This window comes from Pundamilia nyererei, unplaced genomic scaffold (assembly GCF_000239375.1).
Source record: "Pundamilia nyererei isolate P.nyererei 1_Seehausen unplaced genomic scaffold, PunNye1.0 scaffold00048, whole genome shotgun sequence".
Taxonomy (NCBI): Eukaryota; Metazoa; Chordata; class Actinopteri; order Cichliformes; family Cichlidae; genus Pundamilia; species Pundamilia nyererei.
In genome coordinates this window covers 171,814-186,091 of record NW_005187449.1, presented here as the reverse complement: position 1 = coordinate 186,091, position 14,278 = coordinate 171,814, and the positions used below count along the sequence as shown (strand labels likewise).

The following is a 14,278-nucleotide window of genomic DNA, read 5'->3' as shown; positions in this document are numbered from 1 at the left end:
AAAAAAAAAATCACTATAGTGAAATTTTTTCAGCTGTCTGTCTGTTGTCTCTTTTTGGCACAGACAGTCTGTAATCATAGGTGCATAAAGGATTTGTAAAAATAACTAGATCAAAAAATGGGGTCATCACAGCAGATCATCTGTCTCCATCTCATCCTAACCCATCATCCTCATCTTCTCTTCAACTCCATCTTCAACATCCATTGTCCAATAGAGCCATTATCCCTCCTCTGCACTTTTCCACACCATCTGTACCTCACCTTTCCAACTTTGTCTCAAAATGCTCAACCTGAGCGGTCCTTCTGATGTACTTATATCTAATTTTGTCTCATCACGTTCAACTATCATCTTTTTCCACCTGTCGCGTGCACTGTCCATTTCTTTGGAAGGTGACCCCAGGTATTTAGGCTCCTCTACCTTCGCTACATCCGCTCCTTGCATCTTCGCTGCTACACCTGCCTTCCTCTCATCCACACATATCTATCCTGTCTTGCTTCAACTGACTTTCCAGAGCATACCTCCATTTCCCCTCTTCCACCTACTCTCAGTGTGGTCTGCTAACATCACAGCCCACAGACACTAATGCCTGACCTCATAACTATTACTGGTGAGCTTAACAGATGTGGCTTATTAATATCAAGCTGTAAAGTATATATGCAAAGATTTTATAAATACGCCTTCATTAAAACAACTATCAGCGGCCTGGCATCTACAGTTTAGCATTGCCCACATCATGTTCAGTTACAGTCAATCCCAAAATGTGAGAAAGGACTCGGACTCACTGCCAGCAGCTCCTGCAGTAAAACTCGCTTCGTCTCCTCCGGAAAGTCCTCCGGCTGCCCGTCCAGAGCCGTCTTTAAAAGTTCTTTGTATTTGTTCACCTGCTCACTTACTACTTTCTTCGAGGTTACCTGGACCCTGTACTCTGGATTTGTTTCCTCACTTGGTAAGATTTCACTCTCTACAGCCTCCATCTTTACCGCCAACTTGTTTATATTTTTTTAACGCAACCCGGAACTGAACAGAAACGAACCGGTCCTTCTACCATAAATGACCGTGAAGGAACAACGTTTATTTCTGGAGGAGTGTTCCGGGATGGTTGTTAGCTATGCTACTAACGCAGAGAAGTTATTCTAATATTATTTGGTCTCTTAGCTTTTATTTGTTGATTTTCAATGGAGAATGGCTTCGTTGATTGTCACTGTCATATCTCGGCTCATGAGTTTGAAGAGGTAAATTGTCACATGTTGGAAATTATCCGTCACCTCTTCATGAACTGCAGGAAATTTGGAGCATTATTTACTCTTTTTATTTACAGTCTGATTACAGCTCCTAGCTTTATATATACTACTCAAATATAGCCTTTCTTTTACTTTTAGGATTTCGAGGATGTGATCCTGAGGACGAGGGAGGTAAGCATAATGAATTCCTTTTATACCTTCACATATGCCTTACAGATCTTGGCCATTTGAAACCTGTAGATATTTTCAGAGCCATTTGGAAATACAGCCTGAAACTACAGATGAAGAAAACGTGTAGTTGTATGTTTCATCTTGTTTCACACAAGTACAATAAGTGCAGTTTAATATAATATTTAAAATAGTAAGCATGCAGTTATGTGTGTCTATGTGTAGGCTGGTGTGAAGACTCTGGTTGCAGTTACAGAAGAAGTCGGAGAGTTTGCCCGAGTTCTCCAGCTGCAGGAAAGGTCTGCACGTCTGCAAAGCACATTGTCTGTCTCACAAACATATATTATGCTGCTTGCTTTTTATTGAGAGGACACCAAATTGAAGAAAAACGACATCAACAGCATAAAGCCTAAAAGAATCATTAAGCTGAAATAAGACAGGAGAAAAAGAGACAAACTTTCAGTTATTTGCTGATGAAATAAAAACAACTATCCAGGAACTTGGGTGCAACTAAAGGTTAGGTTTTCTTAACTAATATTTGTATAGTAAAAGTACACAGACACACTGAGGTGCGCTCACAGTAAGAACAGAGCTTGTGTTACTTTTCCTCTAAAGTCAATCATGCAGAGTGTAAAGAAAACAAATGTGTATATACTGTTCTGCACAGCTGTTCACAGCTGGAAAGCATTGCATTTATTATCTTTGATGTTATGTTGAATTCCTTTCTCACAGCTATCCAGATCTCGTGGCTCCGTGTTTTGGCATCCATCCGCTGCAGGCTGCCGAGGGCCCTCAGCAGCGCAGCGTGAAACCTCAGGTAGTGAACCAATGTGTAGTGCATCTGTCTTTTAAATATTTTACTTAAATAATCATGAAAAAATGGGAAGGAAATCTGTATCCAGACTGTATCCAGTGATTCATGTAGTTTGCTTACTATGGTAGAAATCTGCTTTAATTCTTCATGGCAGCAATTCAACCAGGTGCTTGAAGTATTCCTCAGAGATTTTGGTCCAAGATAGCATTATCCATCCAGTACAGATTTGTTGGCTGCAGATCCATGATATGAATCTCCTGTTCCACCGCACCACACCCTAAAGTGCTCTGTTGGATTGAGATCTGGTGACTGTGGAGGACATTTGCATACATGTTCAAGAAACTAGTTTGACAAGGATGTACCAACCAGCTTGAAGCAACCATCAACAGACAGGCACACTGTGGTCATAAAGGGATGGAAATGGTCAGCAACAGTAATCAGAAAGGCTGTGATGTTTAAAGGATGTTCAATCTGTTCTAAGGTGGTGCAAAGTGTCAAACCATTACACCACCGCAGACTTGAACAGTTAATACAAGGCAGGATCCATTTCATGTTGTTTATACCAAATTCTGGCTTTCTGTTTTTCAAATTTATTGTTGTTTAATTTTAGCATCAGTTTTCCTTTCTTCGCTGACGGGAGCGGCAGCCCATCAGAAACAGAATGCTTATTAATCCCTAAGGAAATGATGGAATCAGACCACCATTGTGGTCTTCTGCTACGCATTTGCTTCAAGTATCTGTGAGTGCGTGTCTGTGTGCTCAGAGATGCTCTTCTGCACACTTTAGCTATAACAAGTGGTTGTTTGAGTTATTGTTGCAGCAGTCTGGCCATTCTTCTTTGATCACTGTCATTAACTTCACATTTAAACTCACAGAACTGCTGCACACTGGTTGTTTTCTCCTTTTCAGACTATTCTCTGTAATCCCTGAAGATGGTGTGGGAAATTTCCAGTAGATCAGTGTTTGCTGAATACCCAGAAAAATATTTTTTTAATGTTTTTTTCTTTTTTAAGCCTCACCTTTAATAAAGAAATATGTTCTACAGGATCTGGACGTCGCCCTTCCACACTTCTATAATCACAAAGAACGGCTGGTCGCTGTTGGAGAGGTAGACTTTTAACCTCTAACTGAACCTTATAATAATCTCTTTTATTAAACTATTTTTAATTTTTCTGCGGATTTAATAAAACATGTTTATATGTCTAAGCTAAACGTCTTTTTAAATTGACTAAGAAGTGTGCTGCATCTCAGACTCCATGAAATGGAGCTCAGTAGGAAAAAGTTTAACCAAAGTTTTATATAATAAATAATTCCATGACTGGAAGACTTCATAGATAATTTAAGTTATATCAGCTTCTGAAGGCTTAAGGGTGGTCATGGATTCAACTGTTACAAACACACACACTAACACACACTGTGTCTGCCCCATGTTAAAAAAATCTTTACATTGCTAACGTAACCTGTCTTGAAGCAAAGCAGATTAAACTTGTTAAAAGCCCCGATTTACCTGCTAATCTCGCTTGTAAGAAAAGGTTAATGCACACGGTCAGTAACAATCTTTCTCAGGCTCACAGACAGTCACACACACTAACTGCTCTCCAGCAGGCGCTGATGGTGCAGGGAATTTCTACATGGTCTCAATGAGGAATGTGTGTTTTTTCAGCACATTTCAGGCGTCACAGGGCTAAATCGACACTCTCCTACTGCTGTTTCCAGCTGTTGGATTAGGTTGGAGACGTCGAGCTCCATCCTCTGCTTCACTGAGCACATTTTAGTTCAGCTACAGTTTGAATCTGTAACCTTTTCCCTCATATCTGTTCTGGCAGTTTTTTCTTTAATCTGCGGATGCTTGAGTGGTTGAGGGTACTTTGTGGTTTTAGGTTGAGCAATCAAACCAGTTTGACTCGACTTCATTTGGACATAAGCTCTGTGAGAACTGACTCACTTGAGAGATGGCGACTTAAACCTCTTCCTTGCCAGAGGCTCATGCACCAGAGCAGGTGTCAGTTTTTAAGGTGGCACACACAAATCCAATGTAGCATTTGGTGCGCCTCATTTCTGTTTCTTATAGAAATTTCTTATGTTTCTTCTCTTATGAAACTTAATCACTAACGATTCACTGACATAGATCAAAGTTGAGAGTTTAAAGAGCGAACCTGAGACCAAGGTTTAGTTTCTACCGTAGCATGCATAAACCCTTTGAATACTGAACTTGTAGATCAGTGCGTTAAATGTTTATGTCATGTTAATGGTGAGCATTAAGATGCTAGTCTGAGTGTACCTTTTCAGGAAATGAAATTTTGATTAAATTTGTTCTAAAAACGACTTAAAATTTGGAACGATCATAGTGAAAAAGAAATGCAAAGTGATTCTGGTCTTCTAAAACTTTTCCTACATTAATAGTAGTCTGGGATGGGATGACTGATTAAAAAAAAAATGTATTTATTTTTTACGATTTGGGCTTGGGGTGTGTAAGGTCCTACTTTCAAATCCCGGATGAGCCCCAAACTTTTACGTACTCTTAAAGGGTCCAGGGGATGAGGGAAATATCTAAAGGAGACGTGGGAGGCAAAATGGTTAAATTAAAGGGTTTTATTAATGTTTTTATTAGTAATTCAACTAAAAGAGACGGACAAGCCCCATCACATTTTAAAGAAGGAAAACAACAAAACCCAGTAGTTGGTCAATAAACTGAAAAGTAAGTCAAAAAAGGGTTAGTCACCAAAACACATTCCTCTCCACAGAGCAGGCCACCTACAAAACCCAACAAGGCTCTTTGGCACTAGACCTCACCTGTCTCTGGTCCTAATTGCTGATTAGAGTCAGCTGTGCAAAAAGGGTGGCAGGACACACCCACACAAGTTCAATTTCACAGGAGGCCCTGCTTGGGCCATAACAGCCTTCTTTAAATTTTTCAGATTGGTTTAGACTTCACTCCCTGGTGCGCCCCGACTCAGCAGGACAGAGATGACCAAGTGACCGTCTTCATCAAACAGCTCAGCATCGCCAAGGAGCTGGACTTACCTGTGTGAGGACTAATTAAAATAGCTGTTGTTAGAGTTCAAATTCAAGTTTTTTCCCTTTTCACAAATATAACACAGGGTTTATATTTGTGTACTCCACTGTGTTGAATTCCATTGTTTCATTGCTTTAAGGTTTGAACTTTTAAAGTGTTTGAACTTTTAAATGACGGATTTCATTTAACACATTTTAGGACCAAACAAGATCTTATATTTAGCTTAAAGAAGTCCCAGTGCATCAAGACTCAGTGTAAACATGAATGAACAAATCATGCAGAGTCCAAGAATAAAAATATGAAGCTCACATTGAGCTTTTTACCCCGAGCCTGTGTTTCCCAGAAATAATCAAACAGTCAGTCTGCCGAGCATGCACAAGTCGCTAAGTGAAGGTTTTTAATCCACATAGAAGTCTGTGTAACGTGTCGATTGTGAATTTCTGTTCAGGAACGTCCACTCCAGATCAGCTGCTAGGGTCACGATTGAGACCATGAAGGAACAAGGTGAGTGTTAGATTCCAGCGAACCGTGCAGACATCTGAACGTTATCTCATGTTCTGTTTTTCTGTCAGGCATCAGCCGAGCTCTGCTTCATAACTTTGCGGGGAAGCCATCGGTCGCTCTGGAAGGTGTGAAGGCGGGCTACCTCTTCTCTTTTCCCCCCGCCGTCTGCAGAAGCAAACAGGTGAGATGAAAAATGTCGTCCTGTGGAAAAACATTTTTTAACATTTTTTGCTGAGTCACCTGAATAAACAGTTTTAGTACCGCCACACAGAGAGACAAGTTAATCAAGCAGATCCCATTGGAGCACATTTGTCTTGAGACCGACTCTCCTGCCCTCGGGCTTCACCAGCATGTAAGTTTTAAAGGCTTTAAAGTCATCATCATATTGAGACACAGCGCCACAAGTGCAGACATGTTTAATCTGTCTTTTGTCTGCCAGGTGAGGAATGAGCCCGCTAACATCATCCTGCCATGTCGCTACATCGCCGATGTCAAAGGTCTCCCTCCAGAAACTGTTCGGCTGGTCACCGCACACAATGCATACAGACTCTTCCCCAAAGCTAAAACACGCTGACAGTGACATGAGCGTGATTTCGAAATCCAAGGCTCACCCAGTGTGTGACGTCATGGAAAAGATAACTCCCTTTACTACTTAGGGGTGAATCAATTTTTTAATATAAATTTATTTTGCCCAAAACGCCAGAATCTCAGGTTAAACCTCACAAAATTTCAACAACCACCAAACAGCTAAAACAGTAAATGCGAGCAGGACCACGGATTCTGCACAAAGACGTAAACACAAAGCGCGGACCTGCTGACGAATCAGTGAGATGTCGCCTTTCTCACCCGACGGCACGGACACGGTCGGGGCTGAAAGCGGTCGCGCTTTGTGTTTACGCCCTTTTTGCGCTGATTCTAAAGCTGTTGGTTTTATCTCTCTCCAAATATATTGACTGAACCTGCAGCAAAAGAAGATCCAAACGCTTCACATAAACAGTGTCATGAATTCACTCTGACTTTTGCTGTTTTGCTTCCACCACGATAAAATCACACTTCATGCACAGCTCTCTCTCTCTCTGTACTGTTTTCTGCATTATTCGCTTGCTTGTTACCCACAAGTCTACCGTTGTTTACAGCGCTGTCGGCCGCTGTTTTTTCCCCCCTTTAATTACTTCCGAAAAGAAAACGTAATTTCTGCCGTTCAAATAGGCTTCTGAACAAATTTAAACTTTTTCAATTATGCAAAACGCTTAGCCGTGTCTCTAATAAAACCTCTGTAACTTCAGAGGTAATGTTCATATGTTGATTAATGGTTTTCTTTCGTTTTTGATGTACTGCAGAATATTTTTATAAAATCCCAGGCCAGGAAAATCACCTTCATGTTTCTCTGTGTTTTATCTTCAGCTACTTTGACACAAAGCCATCTGCTCTGATGCTCACACCTATATATAATATTTCTGACTGTCTGAGGCAAAATTTCCCAGATTCAAATCGAATCGAATCGATTCGGGACCTTGTGAATCGGAATCGAATCGATTCTAGAAATCAGTGACGATGCCCTATTACTACTGTCCGCCCCTCAGTGTTTCACTGCGAGGCTGTGAACTTTTTTAAACACGTGATGAACACTGCTAACGTTTGAATATCAGAAAGGTTTTTCTTTACTTTTGAGGTTTTTATTAAGTTTCACACAAGCTAGAAGCTTTTTGCAAAGTCTTGCAGATGATTTTAATAATTAATGAGATGTGTCTTTCTTGACCAAAGCGAGTGATGCATGGAAATTATTTTTTAAAAATGAGTTTTTAATTTCAGTACTGTCAATAACAAGTACAATCAAATGTTTTAAGACCTCATGTGCCATGATCTCCAGCGTATTTGGGGTTTTGTATCACGTCATATATTAGTTGTGAAAATAAAATATTGAAAGTTGCCCCACGTCTGGGTCCCTGGTGTATCTGCAGTATGAGCTCAGGTCATCTTCTAAGGCTGCAGCTCTCTAGACCAGGTGAGTTTTATCTGGAAGAGAAGAGACAGATCTCAGGAGTCAACAGCTGCTCATTTTCTTTTTGATCACTTTATAGAAAATCAAATAATACGGCTGTTCTCAAACTTGTTTTTCAAACAAGTTCTATTGAACATTAACAAAACAATACTTAAGTAGAATTTCAGTTAAATAAAAGCAAGAAGAATAGCATCAGTTTTGTTTTCCTCCATAAATCATTGATACAGCATAGTTCCACCTCATGTTTTTGATAAATATGTTTATGTCAGCCTGATCAAGACATGCAGAAATTAAGTGGTGCACTACAGATTTTAAACTTTAAGCCAGTTAACTACAGTACAAGTGGTAAATTTGCATTAGATGATTGCCTGGGTAAGTGATGTGAAACTCATTTTACTTTGTGGGCCACATACCATCAATTTAACCTTAAGTAGACTGGACTGGTAAGACCACTGCATCAAGTTTTTAACATCAAGCTAATAATAATACGCCTCGTTTTTTGCTTTTCCCGTCTACTGTTAGAGAAAGGCATCAGCGTGGCTCCTAGGTGTAAGTAGATTAGTAAGGTGTTGTATGACACGTTGTGGGTAAAGTCTTTTAATGAGAAGGCTGAGAAACTGACCATGATTCAGGTTTGAGGCTCAGATTTAGCACGTTAAACAGCCATGCTCTCCTTTTCTGCAAAACCATCCAATGAGGTGGAAAGGACCTACTGAGGCTGGGTCTGTCAGCAAAAACATGTGGGCCACATGTTTGACAACAGCAGTCATAAAACAGGTGACCTGTAGGGTCCTAATGTAATGGCATGTGTGCAAACTATCTCTCATTACTAACATTTCATTTCTCTGTACTGTGGAGCAAATGAAGGTACTAAACAAATTTCATCCTTAATAACGTAATACGGGAAATTGGAATATCTGGAAAGTGGGATTCTTTGATAAACTAAATAACTGTGGATACAGGTTTGCTGTAGTTTTAAAATATTGAATCTTTCAGCCTTTTAGAATTTAATTATCTAATTAAATATTAATATCTTTAAAGTATTTGGGACAGACACACAGTTTCTCGTGTCCATATCAGATCTACAGAAACATTTCTGTAAAATCTTCAGAGAAGCCTTCTTACAGCCCTCCTCGAAGTGCCTTCTCTCCGGGAGCTTGACGGGGGCAGGCCGCTGGGTGCAGGCCTCTCTGCGCTGCGGTCTGCCGGTCAGAGCTGTAAGGAGAACCGGGCTGGTCTTCAAGTGACTCCGGTAATGTCTCCTCTGTGATCTCTCCCAGCCCTGCCGGGGGTTCATCTCCACCTGACACCACGTCTCCCTGCTCTGATTCAGCTCCAGCAGAGCCCGATCCTCATACCCGGACATTACTATTTATCTTTGTAGGAAGTATTAATGTGGACTAGATTTCCTTTCATAAATTATCCAAAGGTAAGCTGTGAGAATGCACTTGTTACCTGGGCAACAAGAAACCGGAAGAGGGGTCTCAAAGATAATTTATTAAGGGAGATGAGCCACTCTGTGCGAGCGAAAGTAGAACATCCCTCGCCTAGAGATTACTAGAATGTGGAGTAAGAATCCCACATCAGATATTAAATTTCAAATTTAGTCGAGGTGTGATCTTAGTTTCCTTTGGTTTTGTTTTATTCTTTAGTTGTCAGGCTTTCACAAAACACTGATATATGAGAAAACAAGCCTTGTACGAGATTCAACCTCAGGTATTCTACAGTCTGCAGAACCTGTAACGGCAGCTGCATAAAAACAAAATAAATAAAACCAACCACTGTGTATAATTAACGTAGTTGTGACGTCTGGAGTGGACAGAAGTTTGATTGAGCCCACTGAGAAAGAACCTAATAATAATAACTGGGATATTTAGAAGCTGGAGATTTATAAATGATTGCAAGCTGAATATTTACACATTGTTCAGTGAAGTCAAACAACACTGCACTGCCATTTATTGGAAAAGAAACACAGAAAGGGCTGTGAAATGTTGCTTGCTTTGCATTTTAAAGTCCAGTAAAGAGATCAGATGCGTGTAGATTTTACTGTAGGTGTGAATCACCTGTAGGATCAGACTTGCTGCGGCATCCATTCTCACTGGGTCACACTAGGCTTAGAGCAGATAATGCTCAGCATATGGACAGGCTACTTTGAGTATATGGAACAGGCAGCGTAGCTACAGACTAAAGGAACACTGATTAGTTTTATATTTTTTCAATCAGTTCTGTTCATCTTTACTTGTATACCATTTACAGTATTAGAGGAAGAACCCCTGCAATCTGATAATCCCCATTAAGGTAGGGCTTGGCGACTGTGGTGAGGAAGAACACTGTTTTATCCACGTCTCCCATAGGCTCAGGGAGGCACAACCATCTGTTGTGAACTAAGAAAGAGGAGTGTAGATAAAACATAAAATCCACGAGAGAGTGGCCAAACATTAGTCGCATACAGTAGTGGCATATTAGCAGCAGGAGTAAAAAGAAAAAGAAGGAAATGCTTAGTGCATCATGGGAAGTCTCCCAGCACCCTGGGCATACAACAGCATAAATATCAGGTGAGTCAAGCGTGCCTGCTCCAGCCCTGCTTTAAACAAAGCAGCCTCTACTTTGTTTAAAGCAGGGCTCTAAAAGTAGAGGGTGTGTCTATTGCTCCCAAACTGAGCTGTTTCCACGGGAGAGTCTGACAGTTTAAGGCCGTGTTTCTAGGAGCCGCTGACTATGGTACCGAGAGATCTCACAAGAAGCACAGATTACATATGAAAATAACTCACTCATCTAATTTGGTAGAAATGAGAAACAGTCTAACATCCACAAACATTTAAATGATCTCGCGTTACTTTTTTGGTATTAGAAAGCAGATTAAAGAGAAGATGAAAGAAAAGAAAAAGAAAAGAAAAAAAAAAAAAAGAGAAGATGACTTAGTGACGAAACTGACTCGTTTTGACTTCCTAGCACAGACTTTTCTTTACGTGTGCATCAGAGCTTCCACGGTTACCATTCACACATACGCCCAGACAGGCAGCACTACTAGATACTACAAGCTCATGCTGCTCTGCTATTGGCTCATCGCTATCGAAAGGCTTTGTGTCAGAGTCGGCTTAAAAGGTAGAGAGACGTATTGAAACCACCAGACAGGGAGAGAGAGAGAGAGAATCAAGTGTGTCAGACCGGGAGCAGCACGCTGTTTGACAGAAGCCGGGTATTGTTTTCTAAGGAGTGTTGAGTGTTCGAGTATTTTCATATTTAAGGATGTGTAGTCAGCAGTTGTTCATATTTCAGTCATCTGCAGCTCAGCCTTCTTTTTCACCGGTAACCAAATGAGGAAACCTCTCTGTTTCCTGCTCAGCTCGCCTCAGTCGATCATCTCTGGACTCAGCATCGCGCAAAAAGAGCAAAAGGCTGCGAACACGCATCATGGTCGCCGGTGAGCTCGTGCAGGAGCATCTGCGCGCGGGTACCGGCGCACCTGACGACATCACGGTCGGCAGGAAGGAGCCAGAGGACGAGGAACGGCCAAACGAAGCGGTGCACGCGGGCGGGGCCGGGGAGACAATCTCAAAGCGCGCGCAGGAGCTGGAGGAGGACAAGGAAGCTCCGCCTGATGAAAGAGAGGTGATGCTACCTAACGGAGGAGGAGGAGGAGAAGGCGAGGAGGAGGAAGAGAAAAGGCTGGAGACCAGGGTGTACGCCCGCCGGTTCGCCGTGCTGGCCGTTTTCAGCCTGTACTCCCTCGTGAACGCCTTCCAGTGGATCCAGTACAGCATTATCACCAACGTGTTCACGCAGTACTACGGGGTGACCAACGACAAGGTGGACTGGCTCTCCATCGTCTACATGGTGGCCTACGTGCCGCTCATCTTCCCCGCCACCTGGCTGCTGGACCGAAAGGGTCTGCGCTTAACGGCCCTGCTGGGCGCCGGCCTCAACTGCGCCGGCGCCTGGCTGAAATGCGCGAGCGTGAACCCCCAGCTGTTCGCAGTCACCGTCACCGCGCAGGTCATCTGCTCCGTGGCGCAGGTGTTCATCCTCGGCCTGCCTTCCCGCGTGGCTTCGGTGTGGTTCGGACCCCGAGAGGTTTCCACTGCGTGCGCCACGGCAGTGCTCGGAAATCAGGTCAGCGCGTGCGCGTGTCACAGATTATTGATAGGTTAGGTTTGTGTGGTGTTTAGTGAGCAGACCGAGTCAGGGGGGAAGAGAGACGTGATTCTATTTTAGTGATCATTCAAAGTTTTTACAGCAAATGAACAACAAATACAATAATAACAGCCAAGAACTCACTGACAATTATTGACCCCCCAGAAATTATTGCACCCACGAACGAACAGTCGAAATTCCAACATTTTCATTACTAGAAATAGAGAAATTAGAAAAACTTGGGACCAGTGGAACATACTAGGACTAATAAAACCTAAGAATAGGCCTATAGTAGATGAAAAATAATTTCTTAGCCACAGCCAACTAATGGACAAAACTATCATCACCAGATTATCAGCTCTTTATGTGCTCAGTTTAGCAATAGTAATATTTGTGTAAGTAAATAATCTCTTCTTCTCTCTCTTCCTGTGCCTTTTATTTGTAGTTGGGGGCAGCCATTGGCTTCTTGTTGCCTCCTGTTTTGGTTCCTAACACCCCTGATAATGTTGAACTCACAGGTCACAACATCATGATTATGTTCTACGGTACAGCTGCCGTCTCCACGGTCCTCTTCGTCCTGGCAGTGATAGGTACACATTTAATATCACACAGTCGCACGCTGGCTTACATTATGCAAAGCAGCATACGTTTTCTTGGTACTGCCAAATGTTTCAGTTGCCAGGGAGTGGTGCTCAAACTCAGACTTCTGTTGTGTACATGTGTACAGAGGCCTGCAGGTACAAAGAACACTGGCACACCTCTGCTTCCAGGTACACAGGTGTGCAAGTATGCTTTTGCGCATCTAAGGGCCAGGTTGTCTTCTTGAGACTAAGATTATTGTAAATATTCTAAAAAACACTAAGCATCCAGTTCAGGATCATGAATTGGGTTTGAGATTAAGATTCTGCATCATTCTGTAAAGTGGGGTTAATAGTAGGTGTCTTTAAATAGCTATGACACCGTATGTAAACACACAGTGTTGAAACTGCAGCTGGTTTAAAACGAGCCAATCAAGAGTTGACATATTATCAAAGTTCCATTGCAGTAATTTCAGGAACTCCTGGTTTTGGCAGCTGACTTCCTGAAACTACCTCAGACTCTATAACAAATCTCTGATTTAACCTCATACTTGAATTGAGTCAAAAATAATCTAAATAAATAGTTTATAATTCAAAATGTGGGCTGTGTGTATGCAGATGTTTATTATTTACATTTGATACCACATATCAATAATTTCCTAACTTTTCTGGTTCTTGTATGCTCACAGAGGCTCTGATTTATTTTCTTCTCACATAAAAGGTCCATCACTTCACTGTTTCTGCCTTTTCCACAGTCATAAAAGACAGACCTCCTCTCCCTCCCAGTCAAGCACAGGCTGTCTTACCAGACTCCCCTCCTGAAGATTACTCTTACAAACAGTCCATCCTCAACCTGGTGAAGAATAAAGCCTTTGTCCTGCTCCTCATCACCTATGGCAAGTGTAAAACACCTGACTTTTACATTGTTTGTCTTTATTTTTGGTAACATTTTGGAGACTCTTTCAGGTCAGCAGATCTAATACATTACCATTAGTCAAAACAAACCCTGGCCACACTCAGCATATTCAGCCCTGATATTTCCTCCAATTATTTGATATGATATGAAGCAGGAGTCCAGTAAAGATTGCGTAATACTACGATCATTACCTATGTTATCCGGACTTACGGCCTATGCTGTTATCATCATGATGAATAGTAGCAACTTCTTCTCACCCACCATTATCACCTATACAGATTGTCATTACAATGTCACAACCTTATCACTATAAAGTTACTCCAGATAGCAGCATTACCCACAGTACTGCTACACATATTTTCTTTCATTTGGTATGCTTTCTTTTTATGCTAGAATTAGTCCTCTATGCACACCTCTGTTTCTGCATTCGTAGAAAACAGCTGACCGCTGTCTCACCTTTGATAAGCTCCATTAAACAAACACTGTGGCACCAAGGTTGAATTTCATAACCTTTTTTTGCTAGTGTGTAAATTTCAAGATGCTTGGAGCGATTTGTTCTAAAGAGAGCAGCACTGGGATACTTAAATAATAGTAACTGGATATGCTAATGATAACTGGGATGCTCACTTCATCTTCTCTCCAGGTGATATTTGAAGAGTCATTAATAAAACATTGTCTGAAAATCACTGAGGGTATAAATCACATCCTTTATAAAGAGTATGAGTTGAAACCCTCAAGAAAAAGGTACAGGGTATCAAACTGTTATCTTACATGATGTGTTGTCCTCATTTGTCCAAGACAATTTTCCCCTAAAGGAGACAATAAAGGCTAATCTAACACACACACACACACACACACACACACACACACACACACACACACACACACACACACACACACACACA

General features: G+C 41.6%; 4 protein-coding genes across 7 annotated transcripts in view; 2 read left to right on the top strand and 2 right to left on the bottom strand.

The window, feature by feature from the left end:
- nsl1 (NSL1 component of MIS12 kinetochore complex) overlaps nucleotides 1-1,030 on the bottom strand; it is a 5,183-nt gene extending 4,153 nt beyond the window's left edge. For both annotated transcript variants that reach the window (XM_005732698.1, XM_005732699.1), the window contains exon 1: nucleotides 783-1,030. In XM_005732698.1, the coding sequence (XP_005732755.1) occupies nucleotides 783-974 (192 nt within the window). In that variant the 5' untranslated portion in view covers nucleotides 975-1,030. The remainder of the gene's footprint in view (nucleotides 1-782) is intronic.
- Nucleotides 1,031-1,061: 31 nt separating this feature from the next.
- tatdn3 (TatD DNase domain containing 3) lies at nucleotides 1,062-6,460 on the top strand. 2 transcript variants are annotated; one of them, XM_005732695.1, is made up of 10 exons: nucleotides 1,062-1,232; nucleotides 1,380-1,412; nucleotides 1,635-1,708; nucleotides 2,142-2,226; nucleotides 3,269-3,331; nucleotides 5,142-5,251; nucleotides 5,688-5,743; nucleotides 5,812-5,924; nucleotides 6,015-6,095; nucleotides 6,183-6,460. In XM_005732695.1, the coding sequence occupies exons 1-10, from the start codon at nucleotides 1,176-1,178 to the stop codon at nucleotides 6,315-6,317; spliced, it is 807 nt and encodes a 268-aa protein (XP_005732752.1). In that variant the 5' UTR covers nucleotides 1,062-1,175; the 3' UTR covers nucleotides 6,318-6,460. The 2 variants fall into 2 exon arrangements, with proteins under 2 accessions (XP_005732752.1, XP_005732753.1); XM_005732696.1 differs by lacking the exon at nucleotides 3,269-3,331.
- Nucleotides 6,461-7,248: 788 nt separating this feature from the next.
- Nucleotides 7,249-9,199, bottom strand: spata45 (spermatogenesis associated 45). Its single transcript, XM_005732694.1, has 2 exons — nucleotides 8,871-9,199; nucleotides 7,249-7,759 (listed from the first exon to the last, which is right to left on the bottom strand). The coding sequence occupies exons 1-2, from the start codon at nucleotides 9,109-9,111 to the stop codon at nucleotides 7,740-7,742; spliced, it is 261 nt and encodes an 86-aa protein (XP_005732751.1). The 5' UTR covers nucleotides 9,112-9,199; the 3' UTR covers nucleotides 7,249-7,739.
- An 833-nt stretch (nucleotides 9,200-10,032) lies between these two features.
- flvcr1 (FLVCR choline and heme transporter 1) overlaps nucleotides 10,033-14,278 on the top strand; it is a 13,206-nt gene continuing 8,960 nt past the window's right edge. The window contains exons 1-4 of one of the 2 annotated variants that reach the window (XM_005732693.2): nucleotides 10,033-10,300; nucleotides 11,092-11,858; nucleotides 12,325-12,469; nucleotides 13,213-13,353. In XM_005732693.2, coding sequence (XP_005732750.1) covers nucleotides 11,160-11,858; nucleotides 12,325-12,469; nucleotides 13,213-13,353 — 985 coding nt within the window. In that variant the 5' untranslated portion in view covers nucleotides 10,033-10,300; nucleotides 11,092-11,159. Of the gene's footprint in view, nucleotides 10,301-10,669; nucleotides 11,859-12,324; nucleotides 12,470-13,212; nucleotides 13,354-14,278 lie in introns of those variants that run through there. The other variant, XM_013910765.1, reaches the window with a different exon arrangement.